This window comes from Natator depressus, chromosome 5 (assembly GCF_965152275.1).
Source record: "Natator depressus isolate rNatDep1 chromosome 5, rNatDep2.hap1, whole genome shotgun sequence".
NCBI lineage: Eukaryota > Metazoa > Chordata > Testudines > Cheloniidae > Natator > Natator depressus.
This window is the reverse complement of record NC_134238.1, coordinates 110,906,245-110,933,718: the sequence shown is the minus strand read 5'-3', so window position 1 is coordinate 110,933,718 and position 27,474 is coordinate 110,906,245. Positions and strand designations below refer to the sequence as shown.

The 27,474-nt window shown below is 42.3% G+C and overlaps 1 protein-coding gene across 2 annotated transcripts; it reads left to right on the top strand.

Moving 5' to 3' along the window:
* Positions 1-837: 837 nt before the first annotated feature.
* HACD4 (3-hydroxyacyl-CoA dehydratase 4) lies at positions 838-27,462 on the top strand. Of its 2 annotated transcripts, none has more exons than XM_074953462.1 (7): positions 838-1,635; positions 11,036-11,139; positions 11,887-12,014; positions 16,095-16,204; positions 20,543-20,649; positions 21,329-21,460; positions 22,842-27,462. In XM_074953462.1, the coding sequence occupies exons 2-7, from the start codon at positions 11,043-11,045 to the stop codon at positions 22,922-22,924; spliced, it is 657 nt and encodes a 218-aa protein (XP_074809563.1). In that variant the 5' UTR covers positions 838-1,635; positions 11,036-11,042; the 3' UTR covers positions 22,925-27,462. The 2 variants fall into 2 exon arrangements, with proteins under 2 accessions (XP_074809563.1, XP_074809564.1); XM_074953463.1 differs by lacking the exon at positions 838-1,635 and adding an exon at positions 6,728-6,745.
* The last annotated feature ends 12 nt before the right edge of the window (positions 27,463-27,474 follow it).

Genomic DNA, 27,474 nt, shown 5'->3' with positions numbered 1-27,474 from the left:
TTGGGGGACTTACAGGGGTGATGGAGGAGCTGAGGGAAGGGGAAGTAATCGTTGGGAAAGTACTAGGGAGTGAACCTGTGGGTTTGTTGAGTGTGGGTGAGAGAAGTCTGGAACTTTTTTTTTTTTGGTCGGGGGGGGGGAGGAGATTGTTAGGGAGTTGTGGAGCCTCCCTCATGCAGACCCTGGCTGACCCCTAGCCTCTCCCACTCAGTCAGGCACATCTGCCCCTCTGCTCATGTGTCGCTGCACCCCTACACACCCCCTGTCCCCACATGGCCCTGCACCCCTCACTCCCATTCAGCCCCTGGCTCAATGTTGTCACCCCACTAGCTCCCAGAGGTGCTGCAGCACCCCCTGGCTTGAAGTGGTTCCCATCCTATACAGGGTTTACAGCTTGATTCAATGGCTCTCAGCACCCCTGCCAGCTCCTGTGCCCCAGCCCAGTGTTCCCCCAATAGCCCTTCGAAACCCCAGTTTGTGTGACCTCCGGCGGCTCCCGCCCCTCGGGCGGCACCGTGGGCACAGCGGCCTCTGGCGGGGGAAAGGGGTAATTGCAAGAAACCTCTGCTCGGTGCGGGGGGGAGTGTACCAGGGACCAAAGAAACAATAAAAGGGAAAAGTCTGGGAGCTCCCGCCATTCCTCGGTTTGCTCTGGGGGCTGAGTTTACCTCGCGTAGGTCCAGCTGGTTAAAAGGAACCCCGCGTTGTGAACGCTTCTTACTAGCGTTCACTATTCTGAGAGCTCCCTCCAAATACCCCCATGGGGGCGGTCACCAATGCTGGGGGGGGGGGAGGGCAAGCTGCTGTCTGCCGCTAAAGTCCAGCTAACCCCGCTGAAAGCAAGAACTCTTGAGAGACACCGGCTGCAGGAGGCTCTTCTACATCAGGGCACCCGCTGGTTTAGCTGGGCAAGTCCCCGCTGCGAGGGGGAGGTCCTCTGGGTGCACAGCCCGGGGAGTAAGACCAGCTTCAGCGCGGAAGTCTGGTGGATGAAGCCGAACAAAACCAAAAGGGGGCTGGTGGGAGGGACGCTGGATGTTCACAGACAGCGTAAGAGAGCCAAGACAAATACCTTCCTACTCCGGATCGGCCAGAGCCAGCCGAGGGGGAGAACGAGGAATGACCACGCAAAAGACCCTGCAGAAAACGGCAAAAGCAAATAATCACCCAGCCATAGCGCTGACGGTAAAATGCCTGCGAAGTCCGGAAGCTCTCTAAGAGCCAGACCCCGCTTCGTGTCGCTGGAACACGGGTTTTGAATGCGAACCTCCTAATGCAACCCCAATGACCGTACGCTTTACCGGGGTGCCAGAACGCGGCTGCTTGTGCGGGACCCACAGAGCTAAAGAAGACTGCTGATTGGCCCTCGGAAACGCCCCTGGGGCCAGGGGGGCGGGATGGAAAGATGCGCCCCTTAAAGACCAACTCCACCGCGCGCGGTTTTGCGGGTTAGTTGCGCGCTGGGGCTGCGAGGGCGTTAGCGCCGCACACACGTGCCCGCCGGAGTCCTTGCCTCAGGACGCCGCAGGCTGGAAGCTCCTTGGTTTCCGGGTGCGATTTAAGACTCTATAAAGAGATTGAGCTCGGAGATCACCTTCCTTCTTCCTGCGTGCTGCCGTCGATCATCAAAGACACGTGAGCGAATAACCTCCGGGTGTATCTGCGGGCTGCGGGAACCGTGTTCTTGCTGCGTGGGCTGCTGAGCCGCTGTAGAATTCCAGTTCGTGCCTTACGTTTGCTGGAACCTGAAGTTACTGCCCTTCAGGACGTGCCGCAAGGCTAATCTGTGCGCTCAGGCTGACAGTCTTAGAACATGAGTGCCTAAAGTTAGGCTCCTATGTCCCTATTTAAAAGTAAATTTTAAATAAGTAGAAGTAGCCCGACTTCTTAGGGGTGCTGAATAGGCTCCATTCCTGTAGACCTCATTTATATTTGTAGGTGCTCAGCTTTTCTGAAGAGCAAGCTCCTTTCCCAGATACGGATTTTTGAGTCCTAACTTCAGGCTCGAGTGTTGTTCCTTCCCCCTCCCCCGTCTCCTTTTCTGATTGGAAGATATTCGTGGTTGCTTGGATAGGGGCAACAAAAGGAGTTAGTGGGTTCTTGGATGAAATTTGGAAAGCTTGGTTTTAGGCCTCTCTCTTTTGGGGGGGGGGGGTGGCTGTTAACTATGGGATATTGATACCTGGGCAGAGTGGGAGATGGAACCATTTTAGAAAAAAACCAAAACTTTTCCCCACTGGATTTCAGAGTGTAATTGGCCAAATAACTAGCAACCTCAATCCTCTAACAAAACAAAGGTTTGCGTTCCAGAAGGGCTGAGCACTTGCAGCTACCACTGAAGTCAGGGAGGTGGCTGGTGGATAAATGTTTCAGGGGTAACTTTATTCAAAACCTCCACATGCCTAAACAATGAATGGAGCATAGTTTTTGCATATATGTGTAAAAGGGTGAGAATCAAAGTGGAATCTATGGACCAGATCACCCTCTCCCATTAAAAGAGCCACAGGACATGGTGAACACACAGCACCTCTGAAAAATCAGGTCATACATTTTCATTATCAGTGTCATTATATTCACCTTCCTCTTATTCTCTGTCTTTGTTAAATTTTTTCTTCATACTGCCAATTACTTACAAAGATCCAGCCTTGCTTCTGAGTCATTTGCTTTTGCTCTTACTGTCAACTGTAGTCCTAAGGTTTCTTATCTTGGCAGGCCAGAGGCTGTGTTGCTTCCTTTGTACTATAGCTTGAATACTGACTGTTTATAGTTTGTCTTCCTTGATAAGAAATATCTGGAAAACTTTGTGTATAAAACAAAAAATATTTCTTCAACTGCTAAAAATACCTAGAATTGTTTCCAATGGTTCACTGAAAAAATAATACCTTATACCTCATTTTGTCTTATTTCCTTTCCTGATACACAATGTTCTCCATTTAGCCACCTCCACCATTGGGTACAGCCCTGAACTCCTTATCTGGGCAAAATCCCACTGGCTCTTTTGCAGATTTTTTTTTTATTATTTTGAATATCTTAAATAAACTTTTGCTGCTCCATAATAAAATTTACACCATTGCCTTAGTGATGAGATTGAGTCCTGTTGCAGCTTCACACACACACATTAAAAGAGGGTTTGCTGTGCTGAAGACTTTTTTTTTCTAGGCATCCACTGGGAAGCAAAAGAGCCCTGGTAAGAGTTAAGGAATTTAAAAGAAAAAAAAATAGATACTATTTAAAGGGTCTTCTGTTAGACACTGGATTTTTATTTTTATTTATTTTTTTTTTAAAAAGCTCCATTAAAAATATAAATTGACATTTTTCTATTGATTTTAAAAATGAACTGTTGACATTTATATTAGATTCAGCTTCTTAAACAGCAATTATAAACAATGCTTTATAGTGGTCAGCTCAGATGATAGCAGTTCTTTACTACATCATAAACTCAAGCAACTTCCGTGCAGCACTGATTTTTATACATGGATTAAGATCCATTATTGGAAAAAAAATTAGTGTTTATTCCAATGTAGGAGTACTTGGCTGTGTGGTGTTAAGTTCTTGATTAATATCCTGTGGTCTGAGGTGGTGATTCCCCAATTTTTCACCCCAAATCCACATATGCCTACACAATGAATAAAACATAATGTGTTTGCATTTGTGTGTCAGAGGGGGAGTAGCAAAGTGCAATGTAAAGGTCAAATCACCTCCTCACATTGAAAAAAGAGCTACAGGAGAGGGTAAAAAGAAAAGGAGTACTTGTGGCACCTTAGAGACTAACAAATTTATTTGAGCATAAGCTTTCATGAGCTACAGCTCACTTCAGCGGATAAGTTAAGGTTAACTCCATGAGGTACCCCTTAGAGTTTTCTCTAGATCATTTCTTTGGAGAGTTTGGCTCCCAGAATCTCTTCCCTGGCTTCAGGTCCCCTGAACTTCCTCTAGCTTTCTGGTAGCCCTGCTCCGCCTGAGCTGTACAGGCAAGGACTCTTCCATCAGCCACCACTTCTCTTCTGATGGTCTTTTTATTTCACATGGACATAAATAAACACACATTTCTAGATGTGTTTCCCCTTTCACCCAGGTATTCAGCCTTGCAGGGTTGTTTCCATTAGGATAAGAAATTGATTATGAGTTAGGGATGTTCTCAGTGTAACTTTTTTTTATTTACAAAAACTGAACACTGTCTGGTTTTCCTGAACACGGTAGAAACATAACGGCAGGCAGTTCCTTTGCTCGGAAATCTTCACAATCACTGTTTTAGTGAGCTCTTGGCTTTAGAAGCCATGTCTCTCTGCTTCCTCTCACAGTCATGCTCACTTCTTCCCCTGGCTTTCCTCTGTCTCAAACACAGAGTGCAAACCAATATCCTAGCCCCTGCTTTTGCAATCAGGGAAACAGCTCAGTCCACATGGTTTAGCTCTTACCTGAAATATAGGGTATTTTCTTGGGCAGTAGCCCCCCCCCCCCTTTTTTTTTTTTTTTTTTTTTTTTTTGCAATTCCTATTGAGCCTGTAAGAGAGCAGTTGGCACATCCATTGGCTTTAATGAGGTCTATGATTCCCTTCATGGCAGCCATTAGCACCTTTCAAGCCAGCATAAAGACTCAAAAAGTTTGATTTTAAGATGGTGAACATTTTAATTTAGGGCCATATCCTGGAAAGGGTTGAGAGTCTCCTGCCATCGTCAGAAGTCAATGAGAGTTGAAGGCGCATAGGACTTGGCGAGTGGCACTCAGCACCTTGCCAGACTGGGCTCTTAATGTTTAGGGCTAGCCTGTGAGCCTCTTGCCCGCACTGGTAAGCAGTTACTCACACAAGTAGTTCAACAGAAATCAAGTGGGACTACTCATGTAACTGCTCACTACCGTAAACACGAGGCTCACAATCTGGCCCATAGTAATTTGTTTTGCCCTGACTTATGACAACCATGTTTTTTAGACTCAGATAACCCTCTCTGCAGAAGCAGAGAAGACCAGAGCAAGAGAAATATTAAATATTTTAAATATTCCAGTTAACTTTTTCTATTACCTGTTCCTCTACATCAATTTTATCTTTCCTAGTACAATGTCTGGTTGAAATAATCACTCTCACAAAGATTAAAAGAATAAGGCCCCCAAATAGAAGGTATTTAAGATTCAAAAGTACTTGTCAAATAAAAGTTTGGAAAGAGTTTATTTTTAAACAGTTACTTTGCTCACAGCTCTTGGGCTTTAGGGATGTGGTTATTGTTTGTACAGTGCATTTAAAAACCACAACATAGAGATCTGTCTCTCTTCCTTTTGAGCGAGACTGTAACCTTATAATCTTTCCTGAGTGAGGGAGAGTGTACAGCTGCATGGCTCCAGGAGCAGCCAAGACAATGAGTCACAATTCCACTCCTGCCCTGGGAAGCAGCTAAGTTACTTCACCCCTTTTCATCCAGTGTTTTGCTCACTCTTTGCTGTGCACCAGTCAGCTAATCTTACTGGGGATGGAGGAAATGAGCCATGGTTCCTCTCACTCTCCACCCTTCACTTCCTCATTATCTGCTCTGTGGGCAATGGCAAGGGAGTATCTGTGTTCTCTTCCCCCACATTTTGAGTCACAAGGTCACTGAATATCCTCTTGCTCTTGTACTATGAGGGAGGGGAACACACATTCCTTCCTTACCTTCTGTAGGCCATTAAATATTTTGTATATTTTTTTTTGTCATGTTTCCCCTCTGATTTGTCTCCTCAGTTTGTCTTTACAATCTCTCTACATCTGTGAGTATTTCCATCCCCAACCACTCCTGTTACCTCTTGCTTATCTGGCTCTAATTTTGCAATATTTATAAGTGGATAAGTCAGTTAAAACATTACAAAAATACAGGGTAAAGCACTGTAATAAGCTACAAATTAAATTATATCAAACAAGATAAAATACGGGTATCCTAACTTCTGGATGGCCTCTAAAGTGATAATTAATATAGTCTATTAATCTACTCCATCCGTGACAGTGTAGCTTGCTTTGTCCTGTGTCTCATTATGTGTATTCTTGCTACTTTGATATATTTTGTCATGTCTAGTTATTTAATATATTAATCTTCTAAATTATTTAAAATGCAAATATCTGGATTAAATAAATCAAACACACACCCAGCAAATCTTGTATATACAGGATCGCATCTGACCAAACATTTGCACATTTCCACACTATAGGCATAAAAAGTGCAGTCTCCATTTCCAGTGAAGTAACTGAAACAGCATTTATTTGCTTTGGAGTCACTTAGAGTCTGCTGAAAATTAAATACCATCACTTTCTTTTCTATTTATGGATACTTTTTAACTGGCTTCTGTATCACCCTACACTCTTCTCCAGAATAATCTGCATTTAATTTTGCATGCTTACTCTCAACTGGCCTTTGAAAATACCTCTTCTGACTAACTGCAAAAACTAGTGGAACTGAGTCCAGAGGGACTATTTGTAATAAGGCAAAAAACAGGCCTGAGGTAGTGCCTGCAGAAGAATGATAAAATGAATGAGGATCCCTTGAGTTAGTGGTTCCTTCCTTTTTACTAGGAAAGTGTCTACTTCTTTGCAGTGCTGCTTTCAGTGACTCTGGGGGGAGAAAGGAGGACGGGGTAGCCTCCTAGAAAACAGCTGTTGCAGCTGTGACCAGAGAGGGACAGAGACAGATGCAGCAGCAGTGACCTATCTCCACACCAACTGGTAACTCTTGAGCAAAGGCAAAACCAGCAATTCAACCGTTCAACTGCAGAGAAGAGGGGAAGGTAAAGGGGGGAGGGATATGCATGCAGGAGGAAACAACATACTTTTGTGCTGGTTTTCAGCTGTTTATCCTCTTTCCCTGCCCCCCTCAGCTGTAAAGCTTGTGGGGGGTGGGGAGAGTTGAACTAGGAGCTCAGATCAGTAGGACAAAGGAAACAAGGGCAGCAGATGGGGTTTTCTACCAGATTTTTTTTTTTTTTTTTTTAAATCCTCACTCTTCGTTTTCCATGAGCTGTTGCTTCATCGGTGTCTATTTCATTAGGTAGCAAGTGTTCCCTTGGGGGTGGTGTGGAACTGTATAGCTACAACGGGGTACTGTTCAGCTCTTTAAGCTGTTCTGGGAGATTCCTCCCTTGGAGCAGGAAGCGATCCTGGCCATAGTCTGTGCCAAAATCTACCCAGGTTGTCATGATCTCTGTCCTTTGGATGTACTATTTAGTATCATAATGGAGAGAAGCCTTAAGAGCAGAGGTTCGCAAAATGTTACAGGGGGTTCGCCAGAAAAAATTCACTAATGGCGGCCAGAAGACCTGGGCATTGGAAGCAGTAGGTGGGACCCGGTTGCAGGGCAGACAGCCCGAGCCCCAGGGAGAGCGGGGCCGGGCAGTTGGGGCTGGCAGCCCGAGCCCCAGGGAGAGCGGGGCCGGGCAGTTGGGGCTGGCAGCCTGAGCCTCGGTGGTCAGTGGGACCTGCAGCCTGATCTCAGTTGACTGGGGCGGTCAACAGGGCCCAGCAGCAGGAGCCCTGCAGAGTGCAGAGGAAATTTAAACTTAAATCCCCAGAAATATTCATTTTTAGGAGGGGGTTTACGAGATTTCACAACTTAGTCAAAGGGGTTCGCAGGCTGTTAAAGTTTGGGAACCACTGCTCTAGAGGGTACAGTGGAGGTTTACAAGCCCACTGTCAAATGCACACACCCAGGTGCTAATGGTGACAGTCATCACAGAAACACAATACTATTAAATAATAAGAGTAGTAGTAATATGTAGTTCTGTAATCATCCTATTTCTGAAAAAATCTGACTTTCCAAACTAAAGCTGTTACCATCTTGGATTCTCGGCTGGACAACTAAAGCATAAGCAGGTATATGCTATTTGCCTGTATATTTTAGGACTAAATAGGACACCCCCGTTTTGCGAGTTATGCATGCTGAGGGAAAACAGAGATCTGTTATCTAATGCAGTCTCACTTTCCCAGACCTGTGGGTGTGCAAGAAAAAGCAAACTTTTTCTTCTGAACAAGTTGGGATCCGCCACTGGGTCACAGCATCATAGAGGTTTCAATGTATTTATGCAAAGTAGTAATTATAGCATTATAAAAATTACAACTAAAGCACTGTCCATAATGAACTCAGTGGGCTGGGTTTGTTTGCAATGATGCATATCACTCTGTCTCTCCATTCAATTCTCAAAACAGGCAGGGTATTGAAATGCATAATGTTCCTAAAGAACCTTTCATCTGAGGATCTTAAAAGCAGTTGACAATATTAAGGGATGTTTTCTTAGATCACCCCTGTGAAGTAGAGAAGTATGTCACCCCCATTATAGACATGGTGAAAGAAAGGTACAGTGAGTGTGTGTGTGTGACAGAGGTAAGAATAGAACAGCGATCTCCAGACATCCCATCCTGTGCTTTATCCAGTAGGCCATGCTCCTAAGAATGCTGCAGGATCGGGCAATCCAATGTAAATGTGGATGGATTCCTGCTGTGAGCCCCAAAAAAGCAGGAAATCTAATTAAAGCCAAACACCTTTGACACTGACCCTTTAAGTGGAAACAATGACAGTGGAGTTTTGCATCAGGTCTGTGTAACAGGTTCCCTCTCAGAGCATTTATTTTTGCTCCTCAGACATAAAAGATGCTGCAACTCACATATAGGAAATATCATAGCAAAACAATTGGACTTTCTAATTTATTATTTTTCATTCCATTTAAATCATCTTTCTTCCTCGACAGATTTCCCCTCTTCCCTCAAAGGCTCTGCATGGTAGGAACCTTCCATGGGTGAAGAGGGCTGGGTAAGACTCCTTTTGGAGCTCCTCAAAGACACTTCTTGTTTAGTGCCAGAAGTCCATGTGGAATGAAGAAAAGTACTTCCAACAAACAGCCTAAATGTGCTACTTACACTATGTTCTTAGCCACTGCCAGCCTGGTGTAGGAAAGCCCCAGAGTTCAGTGTGGTCCCTCATAAGATAGTGTGGAATGCCATCCTCCAGGTCAACCCTTCACTTAAATAATGTTAAGCTCTCTTATTTTTGGGTACTGCAGTTAGTGCCTAACATTACGTATTGATGCCAGTTACAACATAGTCCCTTACACACTTACACGGCTCATCAGGATGAGTTTTAAAACAAAACGACAGGTATATTGGCCAAACATTGGAGAACACTAGCGCATAGTTAGTATTTATAAACATCCTCTTGGTTACCATTTGTTCTCACATAAGTGGTTTGAGTTCACATGCTCCAGATATTTGGCTGATGATAGGTTCAGAGGAATACCCCAAAATTCTTGGAATAGTTTCAAACTATATTGAGGAAAATGCTACAAATTGTACATATGAGAGAGAGAGAATATATGAATTACAAAGGATATAAACACAGTGCAAAGCCCAGGTACTATCATTAAACTGTGGTGGTTTTTGACTAAGCAATGAAGGATCTTGCCAGAACCTCTTAATATCTAACAACTTGTTCATACTTTTCCTATTGTTATAATATATGGAACCAGTTACTGGTTATTAATGGCACTTGACAGCAATGTTCATGTTCGGAGTAACTTACTTTTCCGTTTTAGGAATTTTTCTTCTTAGTGCAGTAAGCTACACAACCCAGAGGATGTCAGCCACTATTAAATCCTGTAGGGTTTTAGTGATATCTATACATCCCTGTTGGCTTAATCTCTATTAAACTGTATAGGACTTTTCCATAAGGGGTTTGTACGAATGTATGTAATATGACAGTGGGAGCTAGAACACTGGAGCACCTCAGAGTACTGGAAAATAGAAATAATACAATCAATTTATCTATCTTCCTTCCTGGCTTGTGGGAGAAATAGCTTGATTGGCTGTTATGTGTGAGAGAGGAAGACAGACATTACAAAGGGAAAGTCATGTCAAAGAGATGAGTTTGCACTTAATTCTGATTTAGGCCATTCAGTGTCTGGGTCATCCTTAGACGTTGCAGGAGCAAATTCCACAGTCTAGGTCCAGCTCCTGTGAGAGTTCGGTCTCCCATGCTCACAAAAATCCCACTGTTGGTTGACATTTACATGCTTCCAGTAAAACACAACCGTTGTGGAAGGCCCTGGTGATTGGAGAAGAGATCTTCCAGGCAACCAGGGCTTATCCCTTGTATATCAGGAGGGAGCGCCTGAGTTGGACTCGATAGCTCGTGGGCAGATAGCAAGGAGAGCAAAACACTGGAGTGATATTCTCATGGTGGCCTGTTGGGCTGATTTGTTGTATATCAGTTGGAGCTTTATTCTGGCTGTGAGGGTTAATTCCTAGATATGAGTTGCAATAATCAAGCCTGGAGGACATGAATATGTTGATCACCATGCAAGATAATGGATGGTCCCGTAGGTAATGAACTAGTTTAGGATGGGGGAGACTTAGTTTAAGACCCTGCTCTACCTTGGACTTTGTGTGACCTTAGGTAAATATCAAGGCTATGTCTACACTTGCACTTTTGTTGATAAAACTTTTGTTGGTCGGGGTGTGAAAAAACACAAGTTTAACTGACAAAAGTGCTGGCATGGACAGCGCTGTGTCGGTGGGAGATGCTCTCCTGCCAACATACCCACCGCCACTCCTGGGGGTGGTTTAATTATGCTAGCAGGAGAGCTTTCTCCCACTGGCATAGAGCAGCTACACGGGAGACTTTACAGCGGCGCAGCTGCAGTGTAGACCTAGCCGAATCTCTCTCTCTCTCAATTCCCCACATGTAAAATGGGAATAACAGAATTCCCCTACCTCACTAGGGTGCTGTGAGGATAAATACATGAAAGATTGTGAGGCACTCAGATACAGAAGTGATGGCAGCCTTAAAAGCACCTTGGAGTGATTTATGTATGTCAACAAGGAAGGAGCATGATTTTCTGGTTAGTGACATAGACACACTTCTTTAAAGTTTCAGCTCCACTTCCTGGCAGTGGTAGATGTATTCTCTGTGTGTGTGTGTGTGTGTGGGGGGGGGGTATAATTTGCTTTGCGACACTGGCACAGATAGTAACATAATACAAAGTAATGTATTGTGGGTTTGCTTATTTACTTTACTGTTCCTGCCTTTACAGCTGTACAATGAACACTTATCTCTTCATCTATTATTTAATCCAATTCTGTGGACATTCCTGGATATTTACAAATATGACCATCAGGTTCTTGTCATTTGGGAAAGGTAAGACTCATTCATTTTACATTGCTTTATCATTTTACTTTAAAATCCCTAAACTGGACATAACAAACTTTTGAACAAATGTAGGACTCTCTTTGTGTTACTATGTCAAGTTATAATTTCAGTTAGATTGATAAAATACTGCATCTTTCAATGCAGATGACCATTGGATTGGTTGAACAAAACAATACTAATACATCTGCACTATTTTTACAGTTCTTGCTGCTATGCTGTCTCTTCTGCTAAGGACAATTAATATTCCACAGTATTTGATCTGACCTGCCTTAATATTTTTGGCCCTATGTTGACTGAAGTTCAGGGATAGAAAATAACTGACTTCAGAGTTAAAAAGAAATGACAAATATTGGGAATACAAAGGACAATGGTTTACACATAAACTATAAAGTCCGGGTAGCAGATATTTTATTAAACATCAAACCTTCCTCTATTGCAGAGGAATGTTTTTGAAACCAAATATCCAGGTCCTGCACAGATTTATTCAGTGGTCGTTATAGCCACTTCACTTAAAAAAAAGTATGTCAGATGTAGACTATCCCATGCCCTTCTTAGCTTCCCCACTATGTATACTACTTCCCAGGCATTCTTTCTGTGCTTGTCTGTTTCAAAAGGTCAGTGGCATGAGAAGTTTACTTTTTAACACCTGAGTGGACGTATCCAAGGCTTGGCATAGAAAGGATTCAGAGATTTAAATAATAGCACTGTGTTTTTTCTTCTTCCCTGCGGTTGTAGATTCTTTGGCCGATACCTTCTATTCTATAGGACTCGTAATGTGCCTTTGCCAGTCGTTGTCCATATTAGAGCTCCTGCACGTTCTAGTTGGCATTGAAAAAAACCGTTTTCTCCCAAGGTTTTTACAGGTAAGTCAATTTATACTGCACCAAAGAATCTCTGTCTCTTTCTGATTTGACATACAGATTTAACCTGAGCTGCAGTTGGTGACTAGGAGATACTTACAGGACAGAATGCCCCAGCATAATTCCTAATGTAACTTCCAGCAGCTCTAACTCACTTCCTTGCCCCTTCCCTATAGTTAAGTGTATGCTCATCAGCAGACCAGCATGGTGGGTATCAGAATCCCCAAATGTATAATGGAAAAAAGAAAAACAAACACAACGTAACTTACTGGGTGACCAGTAGAGGAGAATGAAGGGAAGACTCCCTCCATGGACAATTGAGTGCTTTCTGGAGCAGTGTTTATAGTCAGTAGGAGACTGGCTAATTCTGAGGAGTTGAATTCTCCCCACTTCTGTCCTGGAAGATAAGTATATCTCCTTGACTTCAATGAGAGACCCTTGTATTCAAGGTATTAAACAGCTTGGGGACCTGCCACTGTCTAAGGCTCTGAGGGATCACTAGGAGGTACTGTCAGGAGAAAAGAAAGGAGCTGGGCCATTGGGAAGTAGTCAGGGCACAAACCTCACCTTTAGTGAATTCCAACTGGCTCTGCTTTCCCCCTGCTGTGCTCAGCCTGCCTAGCTGCCAGTTCCTAACCAGTTCCCTAAGGCAGGAACGAGCAACGGGGAGGCACCACATACATAACCACGTGTGAGGAGGAACAGCAACTGGATTGCAAAGTGGTGGCTGAGAAACCCTTCCCAGCAGTTCAACAGGCTCAAGCTGCCTGAAGGAGGCACCGTTTGTTGGTGCTCATTGAGGGGAGGATCTCTTTTAGAGAGGGGTGGGCAGGGAGAGAGGAAGGGCTATGGCTAGGCTGGGTAGGAGGAAAGAGCAGTTCCTTTTTTTGACTAAAGGTCAAAAAGTTAGCACAATCACATGTCCAGACATATAATCAACTTATAAAAGGCTCCAGGGGTTGTGACATTTTATAGGAATTTAAGTGCATACCTTTTGTTGTGGGAGCAAAGAAAGAGGAGAAACACGAACTATGTGCTCTGGCAGAGAACGAGAGAATTTTGTGTTATGTTCTCCTGGGAACTCTCTTGTTCTCTGCTTTGGAGTTAACTTAAACTTGAGCTTTTTGGTCTTCCTCTCTAGGAACTGAAAAGCCAAGAACTCCACACCTCCTATTCCTTAACAGGTGAATATTGATGAAACTGGTGCTACTGTCTGTGGTGCAAAGACAAACACATTTAGTTGTGTTTTTAGTATTTTGGGTAACCCCCTCTTTTCAAATGATGCCCAGAATAGATGATGTATCTCTTTTGAAATCTGCATTTAAAAAAGGGATTGACTAATACAGATTTTTATCCTGAGTGCTGATTCTCAGGCATGGTGTCAAATGTAGAAATTCATCAAAATGCAGCTAACTTTTAAATTGAAAATACAAATTCTTACAAGTCCACACACTCCTATGCACGCGCACACAAAAGTGTGCTGTCCAATGTATCCTGAGGCAAATGCACACACGCCTCATCTCTTAGAGAACAGCTATCTGCTAAGGCTAAGACTATTTATTGCACAGAGGTCAGTCTTGGCTGAGCTCACACGTTCTCTAGTACTGACATAGACTTTATTATGAATGGAATTTACTATGGAAGCTCAGAGCAGGAAAGCCAGCCTGAAGACACGATTCCATGACAATACAATTGCTGTGGATAAACGAGGTTAGATGGTAGTCATGGAAGAAATAACTGACAACTGGAGAGCTGCCACAGCCTCTGTAGACAATGGGCCAAAGGCTGCCTTTCACAGCACTCCCCCCTTCCCATCCTGTCAGGGAGAAGACTCTAATTACAGTAAAACTACTGTTTCCACTGTGCAAATTAGGCAAGCCATGGAGAGACCATGCAAGAAAACTCTGCATCCACTGCACACTATGAATCACTGCAGTGCTCATCAGGGCAGCATGGAGAGGATTGCAGGTGGGGTCTCGGAACTGGGTAGGAATGGGTCAGGAAAGGATATGAGCAGGTATTATTTGTATTATAGTTGGACTTGGGTTATGACTTCACTGCAGAGTTAGTCCAGGCTCCTTCCTCCTGTCCACACAAAAAAAACCCAGCTCACTTGATGTTAGTTTCAACCCAGGCAAGCTGGCATAGTTGGGGGTATGGGTTAGAACCTGGGTGCTGCTTTCACTCAAGCTGGTAATCTGCCCACTTTGCAGTGAAGATACAGGTTAAATAACTCAAGTGTTGATACAGTTCTCCAATGCCTTCCCACAATTGCCCCCATGTGCCCGGAAGGACAGACAAATTACTCCACAATTCACTCTGAAAGAATCAGAGTGGATCACAAAGAACCATGGGATATGTTGCCAGAAGTCCAAGCACCACTCATGGATGAGCGCAGCACTACTGAGGATGCAGTTAACTAGAGTGTGGCTGTTCACACCTGAATTAGGCTAAGCCTGGGTACTGATTACCCAGGCTAACTCTGCGACTAAGGACATACACTTAAAGGCCTCCTCCAGGGCAGTGTTCATGTATGCACACCTGGTCCCTGTGCCAAAGAGCTTACCATATAAGATGAAAGACAAGTGGATATAACAGATGGATGGGGGAGCACAAGGTAACCGTTAATGTTTATGGTAAGTGTAACAAGCAGCAATCACAGCACATTGGTTGCCTGGCCACGGTGCATTGTTCTCTAGACAGCACAGCCGAGGTGAATTTTAAGGAGAGATTTGAATGTTTACAAAGAGGGATTGTGCAATCTATTTTGTCCTGATTGAATCTGATTTCTTGCTGTCTTGCTTACTCTTAAAATGGTCAAATTGTACTGTGGAAATTTGAGCTTGCGTACAGGACTGAGTGGATGCTGGGATGGGGTAACAAAGAGAGGAAATTCCACTTTGATCTTCATGTACTGAATGAGGACGAATGAAAAACAAAACCATACTGTTTACATTTTGTGAAATGACTGCACATGCTTCCTTCTCCCTTTTTAAGGACATGAAAAGACCTGGTTTCTAGTGGAATTTTTTTTTAAGAGTATCGGGGCAAATACTTTACCATAGTCAATTAGGGACTGTAAGAGCGAGAACACAAAGCCACATGCAAACCGTCATTTACACAAAAAGTGGAATTTTTTTTCTTTAAACAAAAAAACCCCTACTTTCTTCCCAATTTACTAAGGTACTAACTCTGTCAGCTGCTCTGCCCCATTGACTTAAGCAGGGTTGTTGCTGGCAGTTTTTTAGTTTAATTTCTGAAGGCTGCTCTGTTAGTCCCTTTCATCTTTGCTCCCTGGCTGAGACTGGAGTCTGATTCACTCCCCTCTAAGAGTTTACTTTGTGTTAACATCTGAAGGGGAAGATATGGCCAGAGAGCAAAGCTTAAAATCTGTGGCATACGTTAAAGATTTTCAAGAGGAGGAACTGGATCCAGCAGGGAGGGTTGTGTTCTGTTTCTAGATAACTAGGGGCTGGCAACAGGAAATCCGTTCTCGCATCAGTTTGATGAAGAATAAGATGATGCGTGGACATTCTGCTGTATCTGACAGATGTGGAAGAGCTTTATTGTTTGTTAAAATTATAGTCTGTGCCCAGAGTTCCACACAGGAACTGGTAAATAAGATATAGAAAAAGTGTTGTACAGACATTCTATTTTAGTTATGCAGTGTTCCTTTCATGACTTCATAAGTGGGTGGGTAGATTGCCCATTAAATAATTTAACAGAACAGATTGTGTGGGTCAGTTGCTCAGCTGGTATGACGTCAGTGTAGCTATCTTGGTTTACACCAGCTGAGAATTTGTCCCTATATTTTAAACACTTTCAATGCAAGTATAATCCAGAGTGGATTAATGTCAGGCTTTTGGGAGGATTACACAGGCCTTCAGGATTTTTGTTACTGCTAAAGGCATGAATGCAGCCTGGGGACTTAAGCTGAAGGAAAGAACAGGGATGCCAGACTTAGTTTAATACACACTAGAGTGTCATGACATCCTTGTTGCTGAAGTGATCCAGAAGTCAGAGATACACAAACCATGCATACGAGTAGAAGGTCATTATTACTGTAATTTTTTTTCTTGTCAGATAACTGAGAGAATCATCATTTTATTTGTTATCACCAGTCAAGAAGAAGTTCAAGGGAAATACATTGTGTGCGTTTTATTTTTCCTTTGGAATTTACTGGATGTGGTCAGGTAAGAAATCAGTCACCTCATAAAAGTAAAGCAAACGCTTCTGTCACATGGAGCTATCCAAACCCAGTGCATGCCATCTGATTTTTTCATTGTTTTGACCTCGGCAGAAACACTTTTACATTTTACACAAATGTTCGTATTTGATAAGGCACCCTGGGGTTTCTAGAATAACTGGTGTATTAGTTAGGCAAACTGAAAACCTATTACCATATTACAAGAGTCAGCCCCTGCATTCAAGTTTTCTATTTCAAAAGATTTGACCTTTCTGACACCAGTTGAGAACAGCAGCCCAGCCTTTAAGGAAGGCCGTTCCCGAACGCTATCTCCAATACCTTTGCTTTGAGGTATAAAAGCAGCATCTCCTTTTTACAGCTTGTGTAGGCCACGTCTATGCTACACGCTAGGGGGTGATTCCCTTGCTCACGTACACGTTCTCGCAGCCGCTGTCCCTGGGCTAGCGTGAGTGGAAACAGCAGCAGCGCCACTGTAGTAGCAGCAGAGGTATGGCTGAGCCCGCACCCACCGGTTTCAGGCAGGTTTATACTGTGCATGGGTCAGCCATGCCTCTGCTGCTGCTGCCCATGCCCCTGGATACACGGCTATTCTTACTCCTGCCAGCTCAGTGAGAGCTACTGCAAATACGTGTAAGTGAGCAGGGGGAAGACAGCCTTAGACACAAGACTTGTAGCACAGTAACTCACAACTGCAGGCCCTTCATTAAGATTTTGATCGTTATATATCAAGTGGACAATGCATTTCAGACTGCAAAGGGACCTAGTTCTTGCCCCTGTGACCTGAAAGTTTAGGCTAGATAGGGCATATAAATGACACAGGGAGAAATCGCAGTAGGCAAAGAGCATAGGAATAGAAAAAAGATTTACACAGCATGAAGTTACAGGTGACTTTCAATGGAGTGTGTGTTAAGTCACTTACAATCCCACCCTATTAGTTTTTGCATTGGACATAAAACTCACCCTGTGCAGGAACAATGTGCCTCTGGATTTCTGTTTCTTTACTTACATCAAGGAAGACATGTAGGCTTAAGTGGCACTTAAGCAGTGCATAGCCCTTGCACCAGTCCTCTGCAAAGGGATGATTTTCACCTTGGATGCGTTTTGTTCCATTATTTAAAATTCATTCATTTGTACTGAGATGACCTTGATGTCAGGGTTAGCACTGGAGAGGTAGCTGAAAGATGTATGGTATGAAGAGAGCTGGAGAAGGAAGATGAATGGCAGATGGGATCAGTTTGTTCGGGTTCTAGGTGAATTTGTTTTAATTATTCATATCCCATTTTTTTTAATTTTTAAAGATTCAAAGGTAAAATAAAACCCAATGAAAATGCACTCTTCAGCTAATGTGAAAAAGAAAACATCAGAAACAAAAAGCTCCAGCATAGAATTGTCAATATGTAATTATTAACTATAATCCTTAAATACCAACTATTACAGTCAAAATAACGGCAACCATCGAGTATGCAAACGGATGAGACCTCCTACATAATATTGTCTCCAACATAAATGTATGGTTCAAATAATGTAAAATGTTAGTATTGATTTAGAAATATTTTGAATCTAGTTTACTTTATAGTTCCTCCTTATCTACGGAGAACATATCTGTCTAGTTCCCTTTCCTTCGTTTGTTTACCACGGGGGTGTGTGTGTAGATAGATATAGACTTAATCAGATTTGCATCACAATCAGCCATCGGTAATGGATACATTAGCCCTGTCTGCTTGATTGTGTTAGACTCATTAAGTGTTCTATTATGCCTTTGAGGCGCAACTTCCTTGGGGGGTGATGTGGCAGAATCCTGGGAGTACAGCAGCGTCTCTCCTCTGCACCTAACCAGCTGTTAGGTTGGTATGTAAAGGCCCAACATCCTCACTAATCTTTTGAGGTGTATAGATGGAGAAGTCCCTCAGTTACAATGGAATGCAATTGTACACAGCTGATGTACAGGGGCATAAGGGGAGGGGGCTTATTGCACATCCTCCTTTGCCTATTCCAGAGCAACTGGACACATTTTAGCCCAGAACAAAAAAAAATTGCTTATATTGCAAAGTAACAAACATTAGGAGGTACTATAACTTTTATGCCTGAGGAACAGAAGACTTGAGCAATCCCAGTGTAACACTAGAACAATAGTAACTACTTGAGTTTACTAGAAATGATGTCTGTCTTATGCACTAAAGATCAAGATCTAGGACTGTTTGAGTATATATTTTAGTCTCTAAGGTGCCACAAGTACTCCTTTTTCTTTTTGAGTATATAGTGTAAATTAATAGTAAACTTTGCTTGAGGAATGATTTAAGTATTGTTTAGGAGAAGTACCTGCTCCTTAAGAGAATTTCCTTCAACTATATTTTAAAACATACCAACAGAAAATTCACTGGAGACAAACCCCAGAAAAACAGCAGCTCTCAAAGGTTATATTTATTTTCAATGTTTCCCAGCCTCTAGGGAATACTTACATTGTCTTTATTTACTGATTATGGTTGAGCATCTGAGAAAGCATTATTTGAAATTACAGAATTCGGTTCCACATTTTGGGGCAGATTTTCTAGTGAGGTATAGTAGCTTTGTGCCACAGCACTGGTAGATCCCGTGGGCATGGTGTGGGGAAGATCACACTAGCAAAAGGGGATGCTTTGGTGATAGAGCCAGAAGGAGGCTCTTCTTTCATACCTTAACAACCACTTCTAGATACATTCTTAAAAGAGATGAAGTTTTCTGAGCGTTAGAGCTAATGACACAGGGAGGGTGAATTCTGCCTACCCCTACACATCTGATCTTTCTTGCTTATTACCAAGTGCACAATCTGCATTTTCTATTGTATTGCAGGTTTGCTTTAAAAAAAATCTGGTGAAAAATAAAGGGAGAGAGGAGAAGGAACAGCACAGGTTTCCCTAACCTATTTACCTTTCCATCAGGTGTACCACCCAGGATTTCACAGAAAGTTAATACTGGGGCCACCAGGAAGTTTGCTGAGGGCTGTGTTATCTGCCAGAAACAGTCCCAGCTAATGGTGGCTTAAGCACTTTTTTAAAGCGATCTACAGTAAGCATAGGCCTTTCAACTGACCAAAAATGTGATCAAACCAGTCTCAAATCTTCAGAAAGTTACTGGGTCACTCCGTTCAAACAAGCTGGTAAGAATTAGACCACCTTGAGAGTCTAACAGCCAGGAGTTCTGGATTCCCATTATGCATGATGACTGTTCAATTTCAGAGGAGATGGCTAATTGCCATAAAGCCCTAGGAAAGAAGTCTCCATTATGAAGCAGCAGGCATTCCACTTAGCTGACAATCTACCAGTATTCTGGAATTCTTGTGCTAGTACACATACAGTTTTCCATTTTACTCTTCTGAGATGGCCAAATCCTACTCCCAGACCCTACAGGGAGAGACAGTGAGACATACTGAAGGGGGGACACAGACTGAGCAACAAAATGTTCTTAGAGTTCTTCCTCTAAGAAGCATTAGCCTGCATTTCTTGACACAAGGGGCCCTATGGGCTTTTTTTAACCTCCTACTAAAATCATCTGAGGATTCAAGAGTGTACATAATTGGGATATGGAGACTTATTGATGGGCCCTTTCTGAGAGGGCTGCTAGGTCCTTGGTATTCTTCTGAGTCCCTATATCCACCTCAAAACTTTTTAAGAACACCCATGTTGTGTAGTTACTAACTCTGACCCTCAGTTTTTTGCACAGTGAAGATAAGGGAAATATTCCAGTGTGCATTTCTGGGCCCCGTGATGGGGGGGCTGCCCTCTTACTGAACAGTAGTGCCATCTGTAGAACCATGGCAGTAATCCAACTTCTAGCCTGCTTCAGTAATTTAGCAATAATAGTATATGATCTAAAAACAACTATAATGGACTATATTCTAGTGTCCGTTACATGTATGAGCCTCCCATTGAAGTTACATGCATACCTGAAGCCCATTTTCTGACAAACCAATATGAAAGCACATTGGAAACTGGTTTGCATGAGAGCCTTCACGACCAGAAGCACAACACAGAATGCACCATATTATTGTTTTTATCTCCCCACCCTATGCCAGTGTCACAAATAAAAACTTTTCAGCAAGTTAGCTGTCTCTGGGTGCCGATGAGAGTTTGACACGAAATAAAATGGGTGCAATTTTTCTTTAACAAATGTCCAGCATTCCACCTGAGTGGCTAAAACGATTAGAGTACAGGAATCTGGAATCCATCAATTTCTCTATATAGGTGACTGTTTTAAAGAGTAAGATGTTTATTCATTCCTATTTTATCAGAATTTGAAAAATAAACAAGTTCACCCCCCCCCCCCGCCTTTTTTTTTTAAATTCCAGATACACTTACTGCATGTTATCAGAGACAGGAACGTACTATGAAGCTTTGACATGGCTGAACTACACACTATGGATTCCAGTATATCCCCTGTCAATTCTCGCTAAAGGTAAAAGGGAGGGAGTAGACAGGAGGCAAATTACTTTTTTCTGAATCTCACTCAGTATAGTTTGATCATTTTGATGATCAGTGTTTTTGAGAAATAAGACACATTTAACCCCTTTACTCTTATCTACACATTTTTTCATCCTTCTTTTCCCTTTCTCTGTTTCTTTCTCTTTGTTTCTTGGTTTCTACAGGACAGTTCCTTTCTCTGGAAAATTAACAATGTTAGTGCAACGAAAGCCACAGAACTTCAACCTAGGATGCTGACACTTTTCTGCAGTCCTTCGTGTAGCTTAACTCTAGGCACCCAGTGCAAAGCTGGCAAATGCACTGGTGCAGCTGACCCTACTTGAAACCAACTTATGCATGGTACCATTGTGGCTTATAGCAGTTTACTGTATCTAGACTAGGTGTGTACACTATACCTGTAGCTGAAAACCCCAGCAGCGAGGAGGACTAAGTAAATATTTGCTAATCCTAGTTATCAAAATGATTACAACTTCAGTCCCAAGAAAATGAATTAAAAGTAAAGCCATGCATGCATGCCAAGTATAGTGTTTCATACATTTCACAAGATAAGGCAGTAGACCAAGACCCATTTTCATGCCTTAAATGTAGTTTTCTTAGAGATGGCCTTTCACTATAACTCCAGATTTAAAAAACATCAAAACATTATTTTGCAGCATTTGCCATCTATGAATCACTGCCTTATTTTGAATCCTTCGGCACATACTCCACCAAGCTGCCATTTCCAGTTGCCTTATCGATCTGCTTCCCGTACATACTAAAAATGTACCTGGCAATGCTGTTTGTAGGTAAGATTTTCATCTCTTGTGAGAAGGATCTTAATGCCACTGTGCTGGAATTCACAAACCTGAGGTGGCAAAAATCGAATCAATGAAAATTCTTTGTAAGCTGTGCCTTCTCCTAGTCAGTTCCTGCATTGACAGCTGTGTGTTAAGGGGGAGTTTAGTTCATGTTGCTCAGGAGTTGACTGGTTTGAATTCCAGCATCCCATTTGGAAGTGAATTATCTGTTTCTAGAGAGAGGGAGTGTGGGGAAAAGAACTATTAAGAAAAAAGTGGATGGAAAATGAATATAGTGTGTTTGAGCCACCTTCATCATTATAGATGTTAATTCAACAAAGTCCTGAGTCAAGCTTTGATTCTGCTGCCATTTGTAGTCAATGGAAACCTTTCCACTTATTTCCAGTGGGCATTAGATTAGGCCCACAGTGTGTGTTCTTTTAAACTAGGTCTGACATCCTGTACTAAAACTCCTGAAGGCTGGAGGAGGTTTGGAGCTAAATCCAAACTTCATAGCTTGTTCCCTCACTTACAGTTACTGTGGGTTGCAGCAAAACCCTGGATCCAAACAGGCCTGCGCTTTGGAGAAGTTTGTGTCTACATCTAACTTTCTGGCTGACCGCATCTGAACCCCCTCACATTTGGGTAAAGGGTGCTAATTTTTGTAGCATGGGCCCATCTGTTTTTAAAAAACTCATTGATCCTTTTAGATGAAGTACAGCGTTGGCTGGTTTATAAGGGATTCTTGTTCAATCCTTGACCAGTAAAATGAGGACACTAGTCATGATGGTGGCTGTGGGGTGGACCTGCTAATCTGAAAAAATGTGTACATATGCATCAATGTAATGGCAATAACTGCAGTATTATAATTACCCTATATATAGTAGGTGTGCTTTAAGGGTTCCAGGAAAATGTTTCAGGAGCTGCATTGGCTAGATTTATTTACTGAGGTCTCATAATTTAGTGTGTGCATAGTCGTCTAGCCAAGCGAAGGCATCTTCAGTGGCATAATACAGTTCTAGGCCACTGCTGAAGCTAGTCAGCGGGCATTCATCGATAATGTGCATCGTGTGTGTTGCGGCACAAAGGGCTGTCACGAAGGCCCCAGCAATACTGATTGGCTGCACAGAGACCTTGCCTGGATCTGGCATTATATCTCATATAATGAGATACCTAAAAATATAGTGTGGTAGCTACAAGAATATAGAATCTGTCTGAAAAGCCTTACTCCTGTGGGTTTATTGAGACCACCCACAGGACCATTTGGGTCGACTGGACTCATCCCATTAGGGTTTTCAGGTGCAGGTCTAGGTCCACCTGTTCTTTCTAGGTGAATGCTGGCCCTTTTGGAGTCTGCTTCCCTGCACTTACATTTTATGTTTCAATTTAGGTATGTACTTCATCACCAGGTACCTCTGCTCAGAAAGGAAAGCTCACCTAGGAGCCAGCTACATGAAAGAGAAAAGGAGCTAAGTTGATATCTTGTTTCATAATGAGGAAAATTCTCTAGAACTATCTATGATAGCACATTGTGTGGAAATTTAGACTGAGATTTTCAGAAGTGATTAGTGATCTTATGTGCCCAACTTGGAGCGCCTTAGAGGTTCCCAATTTATGAGGGCAGGTGTTCCACACTTTCTGAAAATGAGGCCTTTTAAGGCATCTCACATTGGGCACTCAAACATAAGCACCTCAAATCTCCCGTCACTTTTTAAAGTCTTGGCCTCAGAAGTTACTCTATCTTTTTGGAACATAAAATGACAGGTTACAAACTGTGGCAAAAAATGTCAAATATCAGCATTTCCTATATTTTAATAATGGTTTCCTATTGCAGCAGTAGCATGTATTCTGCATTTTATATTAAAGTAAAATGTCAATGGTATTTCGTTAGTCTAACAGGTGAGATGATAATACAATGTAAATCAGATGTATGAATATCAGATTTGCTGGAACTCCAACAGATTATGAAGCAGAAGCTGGTGGTTCTGCGTTTTGCCACATTCACACAAATACCAACAGGTAAAACTGTTCACAGAAAACCCATCCTCCTCCACTTGCCCCCACATTCTTACATTTACTTTAAGTGACAAATGCAGTTACAGTATCTATTCAATACAAGTCCTAGAGGGCATTTAACGTACAGAAGTAGAAGTTACGATTCTAATATATTTCCAGTAGACACTATTGAGGAATCCGTTTTTCTTACTGGTGACATCCAGATTATTTTGGAATTGAAGAAACAAGACAGACAGACACACTCACTCTTACTTTAACTCAGTGTGATATAGTCAGTCCAAGAAATACTCTGCCTTTAAAAATAAGACAAGGGATTATATAAACTGTGGGCCAAATCCAAATTGTTTCACACATGAGAATTGCCCATTGCTGTCAGTGAGGTTATTTGTGCAACAAAAGTAATTAGGATTTGGTCCCATGAGGTGGGGAACTACTTATATGAGAAGAAGCAAGAAAATAGGATAGGTTTTCCTGGGGGATAAATTACTTTTCTGACTGTACAAGTTACTTGGAAATAACCATACGCTGACTTGTTCCGCATTGGTACTATTTCCCACCACCCTTTGGGCTTGAAAAAATGAAGTGGATTAAAGAGTGAAATGAAAACATTTCTGGTCATGAAAATTCTCTTTCCTATTTAAGCCTCTGAAAAAGTGAAACTTAAGTAGGCTTTTGTCTTAAGACAACATTTGAATAACCAATGAGTGAAGAGCATTTCAAATTGATGATTTAGTGGCTCTAGGACAAGTCCAGAGCCACAGTCAGGCAGCTCAGCTGTATCTGAACTGCCCCTACCTGTGCTACCACGGCTACGCTGCTATTTATGCTTGAACTAGCTTGAGTACGTGTGCATGATCAAAGGAATCACACTCCTAGCTCATACTGTAGACATAGCCTTAGACAAGTATATTTGTATGTTACCTAGGAACAGTACACTAGACTGGGTACCATTAAACACTTTGCTTTTGCATCTAGGTATTATTGTGTATGTGGCTAACATACAGCACTTTTGGTCAGTAGATCTCAAAGCGCTTTAGAAAAGAGGTAAATATAGTGTTGCCTGCATTCAGGAAATAGTGAATATTGTTGTAATGTTGTTTAGTTACAAAAGCAAACGTGATGTTTTTAACAATGATCATGTTATCTATTGAAGGATGGATTTATGGGATCTGAGCAGGGGAGAATTCTCAGTGCAGGATCTGAGAAAGACAGAGGACCCTCTTAAGAATCCTGGGTAGCAGCTGTGCCTGGTGTGGGAAGGGAGTATTGGAGGCAGGGCTGTAGCATGTTACCCAGCAGAGAGTCCAGACAGCACAGTTAGCTGGGGACATGCTGCTGTAATGTTGACAGCCCACCTGAGGCCACTTTAGCCTCTGGAGCAGTCCAGTTTCACAAGGGCTGAAAAGGTGGGTCAAAATGAACTTAGCACACCCCTGCCAAACCATTCTGCAGGCTGGGAGCTCTGTGCTGTATCTCTTAGAGGCACAGCCCAGAATCTCACCTTATAAAGCATATCCTGAAAGAGTAAAAGGATGGCTGATTCCTAACATTTGTTGAAAAATGCTGATATTTTCCATTCTGTTTACATGGTATAGTCTGGTCAAAATTTTCAAACTCAGCTTCCTAAAGTAAGATGCTTTAAGTCTATGTTTCAGCACCCTAACAACTGGCTTATTTTTCAGCTGAACTTTGCACCCGCTCCACCAAATGAAGAGAGGGAGTTGTAGGTATTGACTGCTTTTGAGAATCAAGCCATTCTTATATAGGGGCCTAAATCTGAACTTAAGCCAACTTTACTGATCCACAGACCTATTGTAGTTGCTGGTGTTGGCAATTAGCTTTACCATTTAATTCACTGTTTTTACATTGAACCATACTTATGTGTAAAATCCCACCACTAATATTGTATTTCAGTTTGATACATTCATATTTACTTAGTGAACATTATTTTTAATCTGCAGTTATTTTCCTTTTAATTTTGAATTATAGCAAACCTATTTTAAAAAAATCTTTGGTTGAAAATATGGAAGTTACTACCAAACCTCATTTATCCGCACATGGGCACCTGGAGCATGTAAATGGCTTTCATTTTTACAGTGTGTATATCAGTCAACACTGATTCTGCACTAGCAGGGTGAAGCTGTCGTGGGCCAGGTGTTCAAACTCAGATACTACGTTTGCAGCTGCAGAAAAGTGTGTTTAGTTAATCTCAAACTACTCAAAGAATTAACAGGCTGATTTGATGAATCATGCACTCATGATCTAGATCAGTGGTGCTCAAGCTGTGGCCTGCTTGTAGCCCAGTCAGCACACAACTGTGCCCCATGTGACATCCTCAGGGCCATAGTGTGTGTGTGTGTGTGTGTGTGTGTGGATGCAGCCCACATAACACAGAGACCTATATACGCAGCCCACATAAACGGGATGAGAACCAGTGGTCTAGATGGTTCTTAAGAATCACTACTGGCATGTTAATGATAATACAAAGGCTACATTTACACTGTGACCTAGGGGTGTGACTTCCAGCTCACGTACATGTACTTGCACTAGCTCTCATTAATAAGAATGAGAACGGCAGCATGGCTTAGCCCCTTGAAACCCCCAGGTACATGTACACAGTGTAGTGGAGCTATGCCACCATTGCTTATGCTGCCATAGCTACACTACTATTTATACTCGCACTAGCCTGATGAGACCTAATGTGAGTATGTGTACTTGAGCTGGGAATCACACCCCTAGGTCATAGTATAGACACAGCCAAAATGAAAACACACGTCTTGAGAATGCATATGTCTACTGCAATATAAAGCATACACAAGTACCGTACCAGATTCTCACTGTTTAAAGGGTCTTGGTTAAAAGAGGCAAATAGCAGGCATAGAAGATTTATTCATTCACTTCAGCTGTTAAGAATACTAAACTGGGAATAGTAATAAGAGAATAAATATACTAGTGTGGCATATTATGAAGATGAATACTTAACTGAGAAAACCACCATATATAGGATAGCTAAATTATACACTGCTCAGACTAAGGTCACTGCAGTAGACACTAGGGACCAGTATGGGATTACTCAGTCAGTTACTGGTGACGTTTACCCCAGTGCAGAGGGGGCTTCTTCAAGAACCTAAGCACCAATTAAGCTGCTCTTTAAGCTCCATCTTGTGTGGACCCTTGCATTGGGGTATATTTTTCCCTATTTAAGTTGGAGACATAGGCAGCTAAATTGTGAGGCACATGGGTTAAAGGTAAGAAGAGGGACCAGGCCAAAATAAGATTCAGAAAGGGGACTTATAAATGGGAGGGCACAGAGCCAGGAGGGTAACATTAGAAAAAAGGAAGAGGGAAATAAGATTTCAATAGCAGGAGAAATGAAGGCACTTAGAGGGAGGTGAGAAAATGGACTCCCCAATAAGAGTAGCTCCATATTCTTGCTGGGAAGAAAGGAGAAGTCCTATGCCTCTCAGAGACACTAAGATGCTAAGGAGAGAACAGACCTGCCATCTTCCTTTTAAAATGGCAAAAGGTAGAAAAGACCTGCTGTCCTCCCCCCTGCTGAAAGTTGAAGCTATCTCTGTAGGCAGGGAAAGGGTGTTGTTGGAGTGGGAGATTTGAGGAGATGGAACATTCTGGAACGTAAGGGAGATGGGGTCGTCTTAGGTTTTGAAAAGTATCCAAGCTTCTGGAAAATTATCAAGATCCCAATTTTCTGAGGCCCTGAATTGGAATATTCATGTTTAAATGAACCTGACATTCATCAAAATGTATCTAGCAACGCCCAGATCCCACACTTACCTGGATAAGTGTCCCTGGTAAAATTGTTACAAGGTTAGCAACTATGCTACTATCACAAAAATAGCGTTGTTCATGATATAACAACAATGGATGATGAATGCTATAATATGGCAGGATCATAATGTTAACAGAAATGTTGTCAGTTGAAATTAAAGCTAATTTAAAAGCCAGAATAAAGAAATATGTCTTCTAATAAATACACTATGTCAAAC

Excerpts from the sequence above, each read along its gene's own strand:
- HACD4 (XM_074953462.1), top strand. The coding sequence starts at position 11,043 with ATGAACACTTATCTCTTCATCTATTATTTAATCCAATTCTGTGGACAT. Across the intron at positions 16,205-20,542 it reads AATTTACTGGATGTGGTCAG|ATACACTTACTGCATGTTAT; the intron begins GTAAGAAATCAG and ends TTTAAATTCCAG. Across the intron at positions 20,650-21,328 it reads CCTGTCAATTCTCGCTAAAG|CATTTGCCATCTATGAATCA; the intron begins GTAAAAGGGAGG and ends ATTATTTTGCAG.